Raw genomic sequence first — 15,062 nt, 5'->3', positions numbered from 1 at the left:
CACCTTGTTTCTTTGGTAGAATTTCTGTCGTGCGGAAAAAGGCCATTTGGCCCATTGAGTTTGCACCAACCCCCCAAAGAGCAACCCACCCAGACTCAGCCCCCTATCCTATCCCCATTATTCTGTATTTAGCATGGTGAATATTTGGACTGTGGGAGGAAACTAAAGCATCCAGCAGGAACCCATGTGAACACAGGGAGAACATGCAAACTCCAAACAGACAGTCACCAAGGCTGGAATCACATCCAGGTCCCTGGCATTATGAGGCAGCAGTGCTAACCACTGAGCCACCGTGCTGCTCATTTGTATCCAAAGTTAACACAGTGTGCACTTGCTAATTGAGAGACCTGAGGTGTGTCTGAAATTGGGTTTTGGAACTCATCTCATTAAGTTTGATGACCTGTTGTCATATGTCACACTGCCACAAGCAGCTTGTCCATGTTAGAGATCTGAAGTAGTACAATTAATGTAGGATATATGAACTTTCAAAAGGTGTTTCATAATGAACCTGCTAATTGAATTATATGATACTAAAGGCAAAGTGAGAATATGGATATGAAATCGGGAAAGAGACGGAAAGCAGAGTATAGTAGAGGTAGTTGTTTCCCAGACCAGAGAGAATGGTGTACCAAGAGGCTAAGTATTTGGATCACTATTCTTTGCAAAGTAAAGTCATAACCTGGACTTAGAGATATAAGGGAAACTTTTCAAAATTTCAAGGTGGTGTAGTCAGATCGTTAAAATAAATAGACATGTGGAAGGTGCAGTTTAACACAGAAGGATGAAGTGATACACTTCTGTAGAAGGAAAAATGAGAACTGTTATCGGGTAAATGTTTCATTTTTTAAAGGATGGTGTGGGTGAATTTCTAATAATTTTGGAAATTCCAGGATAGATAGTTGAGGCCGTTTAAAATAAAAATGTTAATCTGGGTTTTGTAACACAGGAAAGGTTAGAAAAGTAGGGTTGCCATGCTAAACCTTTACAAAACAATATCTTACAAAGCGTATAGAGACGATTTGCCAAAATATCACTAAGGGCTTCAGTTATGTGAGCGAATGGTGAATTTGTTTATTCTCCTTGACGAGAGATTTGATTGAGGTGTTCAAAATCATGAAGGATTCTGAAAGAGTGCATTAAAGAGAAACTGTTTCCAGTGGCACAGGGATTGGTTAATTATGGGCACAGATACAAATTATAAAGGTTTAAAGTTTTTCAGATAAAAAGGGAAATGAAGACAATTTGTTTCATTCCCTGACTTGTTATGATCTAGAATGCACTTCAGTAAAGGGTGGTGGAAACAGATTTAAAATGAATGTTCAGGACCAAGGGAATTCAATGATCCCTATGCAGACGCAATGACGAAACCAAACCTTGGCTAAGTGCCGAGGAAGGAGCAAGAGAACAGGAGGGACTTGATCGCAGCAGGTAGTGGCTGTCAGGAATTGTGAGGAATATTCCTTCTCCTCCTGGCTCTGCAGGAATTTAGAAAAGCTGAACCTTTTGGTGGCAAACACTCGCTAGTCTGCATTCACATCTTGTGCAAGGAGTTAGCCTCAGCCCCGTTTACCTTCGAGCAGACATTAGTGTACTCCCAGTTAATTGGAATGCTGGGGTCTAGATTAGAGAGGTGCTGGAAAAGCACAGCAGTTCAGGCAGCATCCAAGGAGCAGTAAAATCGACGTTTCGGGCCAAAGCCCTTCATCAGGAATACAGGCAGAGAGCCTGAAGGGTGGAGAGATAAGTGAGAGGAAGGTGGGGGTGGGGAGAAAGTAGCATAGGTGAGTGGGGGAGGGGATGAAGGTGATAGGTCGGTGGCGGCGAGGGTGGAGTGGATAGTTGGAAAAGAAGATAGGCAGGTAGGACAGGTCATGGGGACAGTGCTGAACTGGAAGTTTGGAACTGGAGTGAGGTGGGGGAAGGGGAAATGAGGAAACTGTTGAGGAAATGACCTGGGAGTTGCAGTGGGAGAGGGACTCCCTGAGATTCTTGGAGAGAGAGGAGGAAAACTTCTTCAAGGCAGGCATCCTTACAAGAGGATTCGCAGTAGGGTTAAAATCTTTTACCTAATTGGAATGCTGGGCCAAGTCCCTACAAAATTCTATTTCAAAATTTATTTTTCCAACTGGGAATTGTACTCAATGATGTCCACTTTGTACCTTGCAATTCATCTTCATAACGTTCTCTGTCCCACTAATTCATGCAATAACTAATAGGGGCTCTTGCAGCATAGTGTTTCCATGCCAGAAAGCCAGGGTTCAAGTCTCACCTGTTCCCGAGGTGTGTAAAAACATCTCTGCGCAGGTTGATTAGAAACTACCTATAATGTGTAGTGATGCAAGTTAGAGTAATCTAAGACTAACTTTTGAATTGGAGAACGTAAAGCCAGTACAGGCTACAAAATTCACAGCTTGGGATTTGCTGGTGTTGTCAAGTCCTTGTGGGACATTGTTCCATGGCCATTAATTACCCTCCTGTGCTTTTGAAAGTGGCTATTAAATCATAGAATATGTCAGAACTTTTTTGAGCATTTTTTTATAACACTTAACTGCGGAGTTATTGGGTCGGAGCACTTTTACATGAGTTTAAGGGCATCGACTTGGCTGATACTAATATAATACAGGCAAAGTAGTCAGGTTTGGAAGAGAGGTTAACCTGGAATCACATCTGCTTGATTTGTGTGCATCTTAAAGCATAGCTTTAATTGGAGGATAATAGGTTTTATATTTGATGGACAAGATCCAATGGTTCAAATTACATTTTTTTGTCTGACCAGCTCCTATATGGAGGATTCTTCCACAAAATCACCTTGCACTAGGGCTCACCAGACAGTGAGCAAGTGATGAAATGCAGCTTGATTTCCCATACTATTCCAGATGAACCTGGTGTTACCCAGTCTGAGATAATCTGGCAGTATAGAGCAAGGCTTAAACCTAGAAATATGGGTATTCTAACCTGTATGACTCAGCTCCACATTATTACCAACTGAGGCTTTTTATTTTAGGATTGGCAGGAGTGTGGAGGTACTCTGAGGATGTAGCAAAGAAGAAATGCTAATATCTACCCTAGCAATTAGGTTTGAGCAAACTACTGTTTATACCTTCACCTTCATTGAGTTTTCAGCAGGGGTTGGTGCCTGCATGGGCTAGATGTATAAAATGGTTCCATTTATTTTTAGGCTATTACTTCTCAAGAGTGTTCCTCAATCAGTGAACAATCTTCATCAGCTCAAGGTAGGAAAAAGGGGCATATTTAATAGCATTAGATATGATTGTTTTATGTAGTATTTTTCATGCCTTACATTACTTCAAATTTTATTGCCCCTTTCATTTCCACCTTCTCCACACTCCACAGCCAACCACCAATATTTGCTAATACAGTCCCATAGAGAGCCAGCAACTGGATTACAAGAGCTCCCTGTAGCTGATCTCCCAGACTCTTTCCTCCACATTTTTATATCTCCTCACTATCATTTTAAGAGACATTAAGTGAAGTGAGTTTGATATTTGCCATATTAGTACTCAGTTTATATTCATTGTCTACACACCCCAAACCTCTCCAAGATGTGTTGCATCTATTGTTGACCTTTGGACATTGACAGATATAATTAGGGCCAATTTCACAGATAGCAGTTGTGAAGAAAAAAATCAATGCATTAGAGAAAGATTTAAAGATATTACTTTGTATGATTGCTTTAATTCATCAAATCAAATTTGCTATATCTTAAACTCATATCAACAGCCTTGCTATGTTCAATTTAAAATCCTTTCCCCAGATACAATCCAGGAAAGGCAAAGGGCATGGTGTATTTCCTTACTGTTCAAGTGGATGTGACATTTTAACATTGTATAACATTGTATAAGATCTGGTGTACTTAGACCTATAAGTACCATCACTGTGTGTGTCTCTGTGTGAAATTTGCTGTGATTGGATTAACAAAAATGTTTTAAAGGGGGAAGGTTATCATCAAAAGGCAATTACACTGGATTTATAATAATATTTACCAGTGCTATTTATGAAAACATCAAAACATTACCAAATCATTTACAAATGGCTAGAGTATGACAAGAGACTGTGCTGAGTCCTTTGGATCTATCTCAGTTCCAAAATGATGATGGTTCCCCTTTAAGACATTATTTTTTGCTGTGCCATTAATACTCAGGTGTTCTGGTATAGCATGGAGTGGGAATTGCCACTCACTGAATATTGACAACACACTCACTTACATAGGCAACATACAATTCATTAAGGATTCTACACAATCAAATAACTCTTATGAGTAGTTTTGCAATTCGAGCTCCAGATCCCTCAAAACTAATTGAACAAATTCTATACTTGCAATATTTACTTGTAATTACATGTCCAATACTCAGCTCTGGGCAATTAACTTCATAAAATACCTACAATGTAGAAGCAGATCATTCAACCCATCAAGTTCACCCCATCTTCCTTTCTCCCAGGATATCCCACCCAGACTCACCTTATGCCTATACCCCTGCATTTCCCATGGCTAATTCACCAGGCCTGCACATATTTGGACCGTGGGAGGAAACCCACACAGACACAGGAAGAATGTATAAATTCTACACAGACAGTCACGAGAGAGTGGAATCAAACCCAGGTCCCTGGCACTGTGGTGCAGCAGTGCTAACCACTAAGCCACTATGCTGCCCATTTCCATCAATGCCAGATTTCATATTATTCGATTTGATCTCTGTCTCGCATTATCCCCCTCAACTCCAATTATATGCTTAAATCATGTTGAACATATAATCTCACCTCATCAACAATATCCTACATACACAATCTTATTAATTTGCTTGCAGAGGCATTATTTACTCCTTTCGATGTTTTAGGTTGAAATGTTCCTTCTAGATAAAGTGTCAGGAACACTCACCAGTGCAGAAAACTCAAAAGCCTATAGACTATACCAAAGGTCTGATACCCTTCCTCTAGAAGGCTGCATTACACCCGCTTTGAGTTCCCAAACTGTCAAGTATAAATGCAATTTTAAAGATATCACATTCAAATGCCGTTTTTGAATGATATCACGTTCAATTCCACAATCTTATTTCTGTCGCTCTTTTTTCTGAACATTTCTGAGGTGTCTCTGCTCTTTTGAAGTTTAGGTCAACAAAATAAATTTCAAGAAATACTCACAGTCTGTACAAAAGTGCCATTTCCAGCATTTTAAGAGGATAAGAGATGGAATAATGTAATTGTGCTGCTTTCTGTGATGTGAAGTGGTCCTGATGAATTTCAACAAGATTGTGGACTGTTTGCTGTGTATAGATAATCACCTCTCAACAACCCAGCCAGCATGGTCTGTGCCAATGGTACTGGGTAGTGGTACAAAAGTACTTTTCTTCTGCCAATCCTTGGCAGAATTACTCACAATTAACCATTTGATTTGAATTTTGATTAACATTAAACTGCATGGCATGATACAAGATAAAAGTGGTGTCCATCAATCCTCATAATTAACCTTATTTTACTAAAGATGGCCCAGAACATGAATGCGATCCAACAATCAAGTGTTAATCAGAATCTGCAGAATGATCTTCTACCACCACCTCCACCACCTGACATACCTGATGCTGCTGTCAAGCCAAGCGTCACAGTGGAAGATCACCCACAAAACATACCACCCCCTCCACAGCAAGCCTTCTTCAAATTTCACCAGCAACGCCAAATTAATGAACTGAAGAGGCTTTATAAGCACATGCACCCAGAGCTGAGGAAAAACCTACAGAAGGTGGTCAATGAGGACTGGGCTGAGGTGTTGAATGCTGAACAGGCAGCAGCTGCCTTAGCAACTGGTACACATGGCATTGGCAACACCGTGCTTCAGACTGAGGTCCAGTCTATGCGCTGGATATTTGACAACTGGCCTTTGGACACCATTGGGGATCACCAAGGGCCTAAGAAGCTGAAAGACGAAGAGACCATTCTCAGCGGAGATGTGAAAAGCACATCTTGGAAGTTTGAAAACCAGACAATTAATGATATCAGCGCCCAGTATTCAGAATTTTCTGGAAACTCCAATGATGGAAAAGAGCAAACAAAGGGTGATGTCCGCACAGCATTGTGGTTGTTTGAAACTCAGCCTATGGATTCCTTGAATAAAATCTACTCCAATGAGAATGATCTCCAAGAAGCAGTTCTAAAAGAATCTATATGGAAAGGAGATGTAAAAGGGGCAAAATTATTATTTGAGACCCATGCATTAGGTGATTTGGGACGTAGCAACTCCGTGGAAGAAAGCAGCATATTGCAACTGCGCTCAGAAATTCAGGAACTGAAAGGCGATGTAAGCAAGACAGTGAAGTTATTTGAGACTGAACCATTATGTGCCATTCGAGATCCCATTGGGAACATCCACCAAATTAAGTCTATCTGCAGGGAGGAAATCCAACAGAGCGGTAACGTCCAAAGTGCTCGTTGGTTGTTTGAAACTCAACCCCTGGGCAGCATTAACCAAGATCTTTCAAGAGTAAAGATCATTCGAGGTATTTCCCTGGAAGAGACTCAACAAGGTGGTGTTGGCAGGAAAAGATGGCTCTTTGAAACACAGGCATTGGATGCCATCAATGAGCAGAACGAGGAGGCAAATTGCAAGGCCAGTATTAAAGTGATAGAAGATGGGGATGTCAATAAGAAGTGTTGGCTCTTTGAAACTCAACCTCTTGATACATTAAAGGAAATCCCACCTGAAGAGCTCACCAAAGAACAAATAATTGGAGGTGATGTGAGCAGCAGTCTTTGGTTGTTTGAAACACAGCCTATGGAAAGCTTGAGGGACAGTTTTGAAGTTGGCCACTTGAAGAGAGTCGTGACAGATGAAGAGAAGGGAAATGTGAAAGAAAGAGCGCATATGTTTGAAAGCTGCTGTCTGGACAGTATTAACAAAGAGCAAAGTGAAACCTCCAATATTAACAAGACATTGGAAGTACAGAAAGGAGATGTCAAAACTTATAAATCTCTCTTTGAAACTCTACCTCTTCATAGTTTCAAAAAATCAGATGAAATCTCTGCTGAGAAGCAAACTGAAGTGTTGGCTGGACACGTAAATGAGAACAGAGCTCTTTTTGAGACCACCCCTCTTTATGCTATCATGGACAGTGCTGGTCACTGCCATCAAGTCAAGACAGTAAGTCGAGAACAAGTTGTTAGTGGTGATGTCAAACATTATCGATGGATGTTTGAAACCCGTCGTTTGGATCAGTTTGACGAAGAAACACAAAGCGTGGAATTAGTTAAAGGCATCACCAAAGAGGAGATCTGTGCTGGCAATATGGAGACAACCCGATGGCTTTTTGAGACACAGCCTCTTGATGTCATACATGCCAGCATAAATAAAACAGAGATTCAAAGCCCCGACCACAAAGATGTGATAAAAGGTGATGTAAACACATGTAGATGGCTGTTTGAAACACAGCCAATGGATGCTTTGTATGAAAAATTAGAGACCAAGCAAGAGGATGAAGCCCAACTAAAAGGCGATGTCAAATCATACACATGGCTTTTTGAAACACAAGCATTGGATAGTATCAATGAAAAAGGAGAACAGCAGCTTAAAGTCTTCAATGCAAACCGTGATGATGCTAAAGGGGTAGATGTGAAGACCACAAAACATCTTTTTGAAACTGAACAAATTGGCAACATCCCTGGTGGGTTGGATGAGGCACAGAATATGAGATACACAAGTGAGGTGGACATTCAGTCGGGGAATGTATCGAGAGTGAAAGAAATCTTTCAAAGCACCTCACTTAATGAAATAGGTGACGTGGTTGAACATGTAAACAGCACCAAATCCAAGCCAGTGGATGCCCCACAGTCGGGATCAGGTTGTGTACACAAGTTCACCTGGCTGTTTGAAAACTGCCCAATTGACTCCATTAAAGAAATGACAGAAGAAGACACACCCAAAAATACAATCACTGATGTAAAGGGAGGTGATGTTGGTGGCAAACGATTTGTTTTTGAGACCTGCTCGTTGGATCAGATAACAGATAAAACTGATATAATGGATTTCAGTTCAAGGAGGGAAGCGTCAGCTGCCAAGGGAGATGTGAAATCATGCACCATGCTCTTTGAATCTCAGCCCCTTTATGCAATCCGAGACAAGGAAGGCCAATATCATGAAGTTACTACAGCAACAAAGGAGGAAATCATGAGGGGAGATGTAAGGGGTACTAGGTGGCTCTTTGAAACCAAACCATTGGATTCAATCAAGCCACTGGATGAGGTATTTGTACTCAGAGCTGTCACGCAGGAGGATGTGCAGCGGGGAGATGTGACGGCGGCTCGATGGAAATTTGAGACCCAACCTTTGGATTCAATCAAAGATGAAGCACAACCAGGAATTAAAGTGGTGGACGAAGTCCAAGGGGGGAACGTGCAAGCAAGTAAGCAACTCTTTGAAGGGCAGCAGGTAAACCGCAAGTATGTAAGGATGGTCAGTGTCAGTGATGTGCAGAGTGGAGATGTCAGGACATCAACTTGGCTCTTTGAAAATCTCCCCATTGATTCCTTGAAAGGAGCAGCTGAAGAAAGTGCATGTGCAAACACTGTCCACAGAGAAGATGTACAGAAGGGAGATGTGAAAAGGTGCACGTGGTTGTTTGAGTCCCAACCATTGGACAGCTTAAAAGATTCAGACACTTCAATGAAAAATGAAACTAAAGAAAGAGTAACAGATGCTGATGTGAAGACTACAACATGGTTGTTTGAAACAACTCCACTGGACACATTCATTCGTGCTCAATGCAGCACTGAAAGCGCTGTTAAGGCAGAGCAAAGTGTCCAGACAAGCTTACAGAGTCTATACAACTGTAATGCTATTACATCAAGGGGACTTCTCATTGAGTCAAGTGAGGCAGGCATTCTAAAAATGGCCAAATATCAACTAATGAATGAGAATGGTCCACACATTCTAAAGGAAGAAGTTATTGGTGGTATTTTACAGAGAATTCTGTGGCAGTTGCTTCAGAAGAAGGAATCTCTCCATCCTGAAGGGATTGTGCTGAAGGAAGATGGAAGTGGGAGAATGTCTTCACATAAAGTTCAGCTATTCTCTCACTCTGAAGGTGGGATTAAGAAAGATGGAGACATCCCTAATGAAATTTATAACCTTCTCAAGGAAGACAGTAAAGTCAAAAAAGGGATTTTGATTCAGGAAACTGAAAGCGAAATTGCTCAGATAACTGTTTATTTGCTGATTAATCAACAACAGAGTGAAGAAGTTGAGAAAGAGGTGATCAAAGGAGATGTAAAATCCACCATTGATAGTCTTCTTGCTTCTACCAAGCAGCAAACGACATCGACGACGGTAAGACGTGAGGAGACCGAGAAAGGGAATGTCCAACTGTACACAACATGCATTGAATCAGGGACATTAGATTATCTCAAGAGAGATCAAGAGGAAACTGATGATTCTACAGTTTCAGCCCAGAAAGAGGAGATTGTACGTGGTGATGTAGAGGGTGCTATAAGGAATTTGAAACAGAGTGGAGGACAAATTGAAAGGACGGTCGATGACATTGTACCAGGAGATGTCAAAGGAACCAAGAAGTACTTCTTAACTGAACCACAAACTTTCCACAATAATGCTCAGAAAGAAGATATTTTAGGTAATAATAGCAATTCTGTTCATCAGTCCCTGGGGCAGGCTGCAAATCAGTCCATTGGGTTGGAGAAAGAAGAGCTTGTTACTGGTGATTATAAGACTCCATCACAGTCAGTGAAGAATGCAAAGTATCAAATAAGACAGCTGGATAGGGAAGACACTGACTCTCATAACACAAAAGACACTCTGGATGCACTGCAAGAATCTACAAGTGATACAAATGGGATGAGAATCGGACAACATTCCGAACCTTCTGTTTACTCACTGGGTAGTGCCTCCCTCGCAGTGCCAGAGGCAAGGACAGAAAATGCCACAGGTCGGGACCTTCAAATCGCAATGGAAAACCTTAGAGAGGTTACAGCTGAAGCACAGAGTACCAAACACAAATCCAGCAGACGAGAACAATTCAAGAGTAGCACACAAAGCTCAGCAGCATTTCAACAATGTCGTCAAGTTACTCAGTACAAGACCTCAGCAGAAAAGATGAAGAAAAACGTACAAACATCCACACAGCCACAAGGCAGCATGATGCCGAGGCATCGGACAAGCACCCAAGTGACTGTCACTCAACCCCATCAGCTGAAGCAAAATACTCAACAGGTCAGTGAGTATGAGGGACAAGGACATATTCTGTCAAATTCGGCTTATTCTAAGGAAGGTCAGAAAGGTGAACATTTAACAAAATTAGTTAACAATGGCAGAGCCGAAATAGGAGCTACTTCAGAGCAGATTCTTGGTCAGTACTCGCCCACCAACTTAGTGGCGGAAGATTGGGCAGTGGCAGATCAGGAGATAATTGCCAAGGGAGACGTAAAGTCAACCATACAGTCCTTAAAGCATTCAATGGCAGAGCAGAAGTCTGTCGAGAGAGAGGAAGTGGTTCGAGGTAACTTGGAGGCAGCTCTCCATTCTCTGGGAAAAGCTAATATGAATGTTTCCAAAGGTGATTTTAAAACTGCCATGATATATAGAAATGCAGGCCAGTCACATTCAAGGGACAAAACGAAGAGTGGTGTTAGAACTGATTGTAATCGGGTTTCGCTATCACAATCTGACACTGAGTTTCCTCCTCCAATTGCAGTGACAGAGCGGCCTGCACAATCGAGTGAAGCTTGTGGCCAACCACCTGTGGAGGGCAGCCCCTTTCCCCGCAACCAGTCTGAGTCTGCTGCCGTGAAAAAGCCAGTGACTTCTCAGTATCCTCCACCTCTTCCACCCAAGACCCACGAAAGAAAGAACGTCTCATCTAAACCATCGATTGCACCAAAACCAAACACAGTACCCGCTCGGCCAATGCAGGGAGGCAAACCCATTCCACCTCCCAAGCCAGAACATTTGACATCAATCCATTCTTCCGCAAGTCCAACTAATCCGCCAAAGAACTATGCATCAGCCATGCCAAAACCCAACCCATTGCTTTCAGCGGGATGCAACTCACCAAACTTTATGCCTCCAGGAAAACCTGGCAGAGTATCAATTCCTACAGAAGCTGTCCAGCCGTCAGACTGTCAAATTGTTCAACAAGAAAGGCAGCGTGAGCAGTTGCTATTGGAGCAAACATCTAGCACAATAGCATCTCACACCAAAGCAATGAGAACTCCCTTGCAGTTGGCAGAAGAGAAATACAAACAAACAAAGGAAGGACACCGCAAGCCAACTGACATGGTAACCGACTCTATAGAAAACATGGCATTACAGGGAATGAGCCAACAGAGTGGAGAAAACACCTCTGGAAGGCATGTTGAGGCCGGTGGCTCACTGAAAATGGAACAAGAAATTGTACCGAAGGAACTGACTGCTTCAGAAGCCCTTCAGGGATTCCAAAGTTCACATCCACAGCAAAGCACAAGGAGTGCTGAGATGTTTCAGGAATTTAAAGATGCCCTTTACACTTCTGGAACCCAGGACAAACAAAGCTGTCCTCAAATTAACAAGGCTAACAGCTGGAAAGAGGATGTGACATTGACAGAGAATACGTCTGCTTTACCAAAAGGAATTGAAATGGTCCAACCAGAAACCTCAGCTCCTGGTAAGGCACAAAAGAGTTACCTGGAGCCTCAGCCAAGCCCAGAGTTATATCCACAACAATCACTCAAAGTGTCCTTTGAACAAAAGCAACCCCAGAGTGGCCAGTGCCACAGATGCATAGGCCAGCATGGCTTCAGTAAACAGGCAGCAGCTACAAATCGCCAACAAGAACAATTTCACACAGAGCAGCAGCACACCCCACAACTAGACACAGTCGTAATGCGAGGGAACCGGCAGCAAGGGAAAGAGACTGAAGATGATCGCAGGAAAAGGTTATCAGTTCACAAAGAGGAAATAATGCGAGGGAATGTGAAGGCTGTGATGGAGATATTTGAAAATCTGAGGAAACGAGAAGAACTGCAGAAGATCTTGTCTCAGGTGAAAGAGTTTGAGGAGGAGACTTTTAAAGTAGATGTGAAAGGTCTGAAAAGTTTGTTTGAGAACGTGCCTGAATGGGTGGTGCCTAAGAATAAAGTGACTAAGCAATTGAAACCAGTTGATCATCAAAAGAATGAAATGCAGAAGCAGCCTAAAGTCGCCAAAGATGAATTGGAAAGCCTGTCCTCCATGGAGCTTGTGTTTGAAGACCTTGAAAGGGCAAGTATGGAAATCATTTACCTGAAAGAGCAAACACTGGCAAAGCTCTTACATATCGAAGAGTCCATTAAAAAGGCTCTGTATTCTGTTTCCAATTTGAAATCAGAATCTGATATTGCAGGACTCTCTGGCCTTTTTCGGGAGTCACTAGGGGTTGTGTCAAGCCCCCCATCTGGAAACATTAAGAAGATCAGTCTGGTCTCTAGCAAATCAAATGCAGAAAAAGCCAAGGAACTTCAAGAGGATCAAGTTAGAGAAGAAGAGTTAAACAATTCAGAGAAACAAGTGAGTCCATTGTTAGGTATTCCAGCTGTTCCGGCCCGTGTGAGCACTCCATCATCTCCTTCCTATATTTCCATTGAATCAGCAGCTAGAAAACCGGCAGATTCCTTACAAAACAATGCATCAGTTACACCAGCAGAGGGCATGTGCATTTCTCCTGCTTCTCAAAACCAGAGCATTGCATCTCCATCCCCAAAAGGAACAACCTATAATGATCTTGAGAATCCAGTTTGTTGCAATGGACACCAAAGTGGTAGAGCTGAGAAGACAAGGCATGAGTCTGTTGGCAGCAAGGATTCAGTACCAAAAGACACTAATGAGTTCATTCAAACCAAGAACAGAAATGGAAACAATATTGCCAATATCAATGACAGTGCACTCAACACATCCTCTGGCAATATCCCTTTAAGTGGATTTCAAGGCAATGTCTTTGACAGAATTCAGACCCCAGTCCCACAGAGAAGCAAAAGTGTTGTAGAGTTCAAGACAGGGCCAGATGGAGGTGAAATTGTTGGTACGAAGACTATCATGGAAAAATATGAAGAGATTGATCGATTTGGGAACAAAATTATCACATCAAAAACTTCAACCACAGTCACAAAGCAATCAGAGTCGAGGACCTCATCAACATATGAGATAGTTCAAGCGCCACCCAGGTATGAAGTGGTTACTTCTCCCCTTATGAGTAGGCACCTGCAGAGCCCATCAAAACTAGCAGAAGATTTGTACTCAAATGGTAAGGAAAGCGGGATGGTGTTTGTTTCCATTGGCAATCCCAATTCAGTGAAGAAATGTTAAATATTCGAGTCACACGGAGTTCCATTAAAGTACAACCTACAACATAGTGAACAAGAAGTATAGAGCTGGGAAGAGAACATCCATGGAGTTGGAAAATAAGAACCAAAAAAGGTGCTGTAAATGTCCAGAAGGCCTGGTCAATTTCCCAATGGATGGGTCCGTATGTCATGTGTAGACCCATTCTTCGGCGTTGATCAGTGGATGGAAGAGCCACAGTTAATGGAGGACACACACAAAAAGTGCCAAACTCACTTAATCTTTCAAGAAAAAAAAAGAACAACATGGAATTTTGAAATGAAGATCCAAATGTTCACATCCCATTAATCAGTTTCTGAAAAGAGAAAGGAGAGTTCATGTTGGAGATGTAGATGCTTTCCAGAAATGAGCTTTGACTAACAGCCTATAATCACAATGTTGACCATCGTTTCCACCTGTTACTGCTCTTAGGATGATATCTCATTTGACAATGTGGTTTTAGACTGCATAGGGGATCATTTTAACTTTGGACAATAGTGCACAATGTGTTTTGTTGAATTAGCCACTCATTCTACAGCTCTGTTTATTTCTTTAACATTGGAATACAAAGTCTTTTATTGGGGACAATTCAACATTGTCTGTTTCATATTGTCACTCAAAGTTAAAATCACCTCCTTTGTGTCAAACATCTCCAGGATTTCCTGATTTTTATTGATGAGTTGTAGTGTTGTGATTGCAATGTGAGTACAATTTTGAATCACTATTTAATTTTTCTCCTCAAATTTCCGATTTTAATTCTACACCCAACAATGTATCAACTTCTCTAAGCTCTTTGAAAGTCTCTTTCTGCTATGAACTGTCTTTCCTGTTTGCTAAATATTTTATTCACTGTCTTTTTTTATTCCACAGCCTGCTTTAATAAACATTTTTAATACTTTGCTAGTTTTATCGGATTTATTTCGCATGAAATCTGTCTCAGACTGTGTGACATGAACCGTATGCTTTATCTGAACCTTTCTTATTTTGGTATATTCACTGCTGGTCATTAATGTTGGAATGTGAATCATTTTTTAATGCGTCTCGTCATTTGCTTGGTAAATGTATTTTTCATTGTGAGATCAAGCCTTTAAATAAAGACCATTAGTTAATGGTCCTGTCCCTAAATAGTAAATGTTTGGATTCGGTGGATTTAGAATTAGAATTAGATTTAGGTTTTGTTGTCACGTGTACTCAAGTACGTGGCACAAGAATACAGTGAAAAGTGTACAATGTCGCCACACTCTGTGCCATCTTAAGTATAAAATCTAAGTTACAAAAGTAGAACAATGAAGAAGTAAGTGAAAAAGTCAAACATTGCAGCCCTTTCTTCAGCCTGCAGACACTCCAAGCTGGCCTTTCCCCATGAGGGCTCACTCTCTCCTGTGCTGGGCTAAGACCAGCCTGTGCCCGCCAGCCACCTCCACTGGGCACACCAGGTTTCACTGTCTCCGCTTGCAAGGCTTCAGCCCTGACCGCTGCTGATGCCACCCTTCGTGGCTGACCACTGCTGCTGACATATTTCACTGCCGTTGCCTCATCACTGCCCGCTGCTGCTATGGTCCGGGCTCACATTGGGTACCAGCCATTGCCATGCTCCGTTGCTGCGTTGGCTGCATTTGTGCTGTTCCTTGCTCTCCTGGGCACAGGATGAAATTGACCACCTGAAATTACCTTCTGTAACAACTGGACCCCAGACAACATTGCCCAATTTATT

At 41.9% G+C, this 15,062-nt stretch overlaps 1 protein-coding gene across 2 annotated transcripts in view; it reads left to right on the top strand.

The window, feature by feature from the left end:
- The window catches only part of LOC140476979 (xin actin-binding repeat-containing protein 1-like), a 31,199-nt gene extending 16,953 nt beyond the window's left edge, over positions 1–14,246 (top strand). The window contains exons 3-4 of one of the 2 annotated variants that reach the window (XM_072570029.1): positions 3,179–3,233; positions 5,501–14,246. In XM_072570029.1, the coding sequence (XP_072426130.1) occupies positions 5,501–13,333 (7,833 nt within the window). In that variant the 5' untranslated portion in view covers positions 3,179–3,233 and the 3' untranslated portion in view covers positions 13,334–14,246. The remainder of the gene's footprint in view (positions 1–3,178; positions 3,234–5,500) is intronic. The other variant, XM_072570030.1, reaches the window with a different exon arrangement.
- Positions 14,247–15,062: the final 816 nt, after the last annotated feature.

The sequence above is a fragment of the Chiloscyllium punctatum genome, chromosome 5, assembly GCF_047496795.1.
Source record: "Chiloscyllium punctatum isolate Juve2018m chromosome 5, sChiPun1.3, whole genome shotgun sequence".
NCBI lineage: Eukaryota > Metazoa > Chordata > Chondrichthyes > Orectolobiformes > Hemiscylliidae > Chiloscyllium > Chiloscyllium punctatum.
This window is presented reverse-complemented; position numbering and strand designations above follow the sequence as displayed.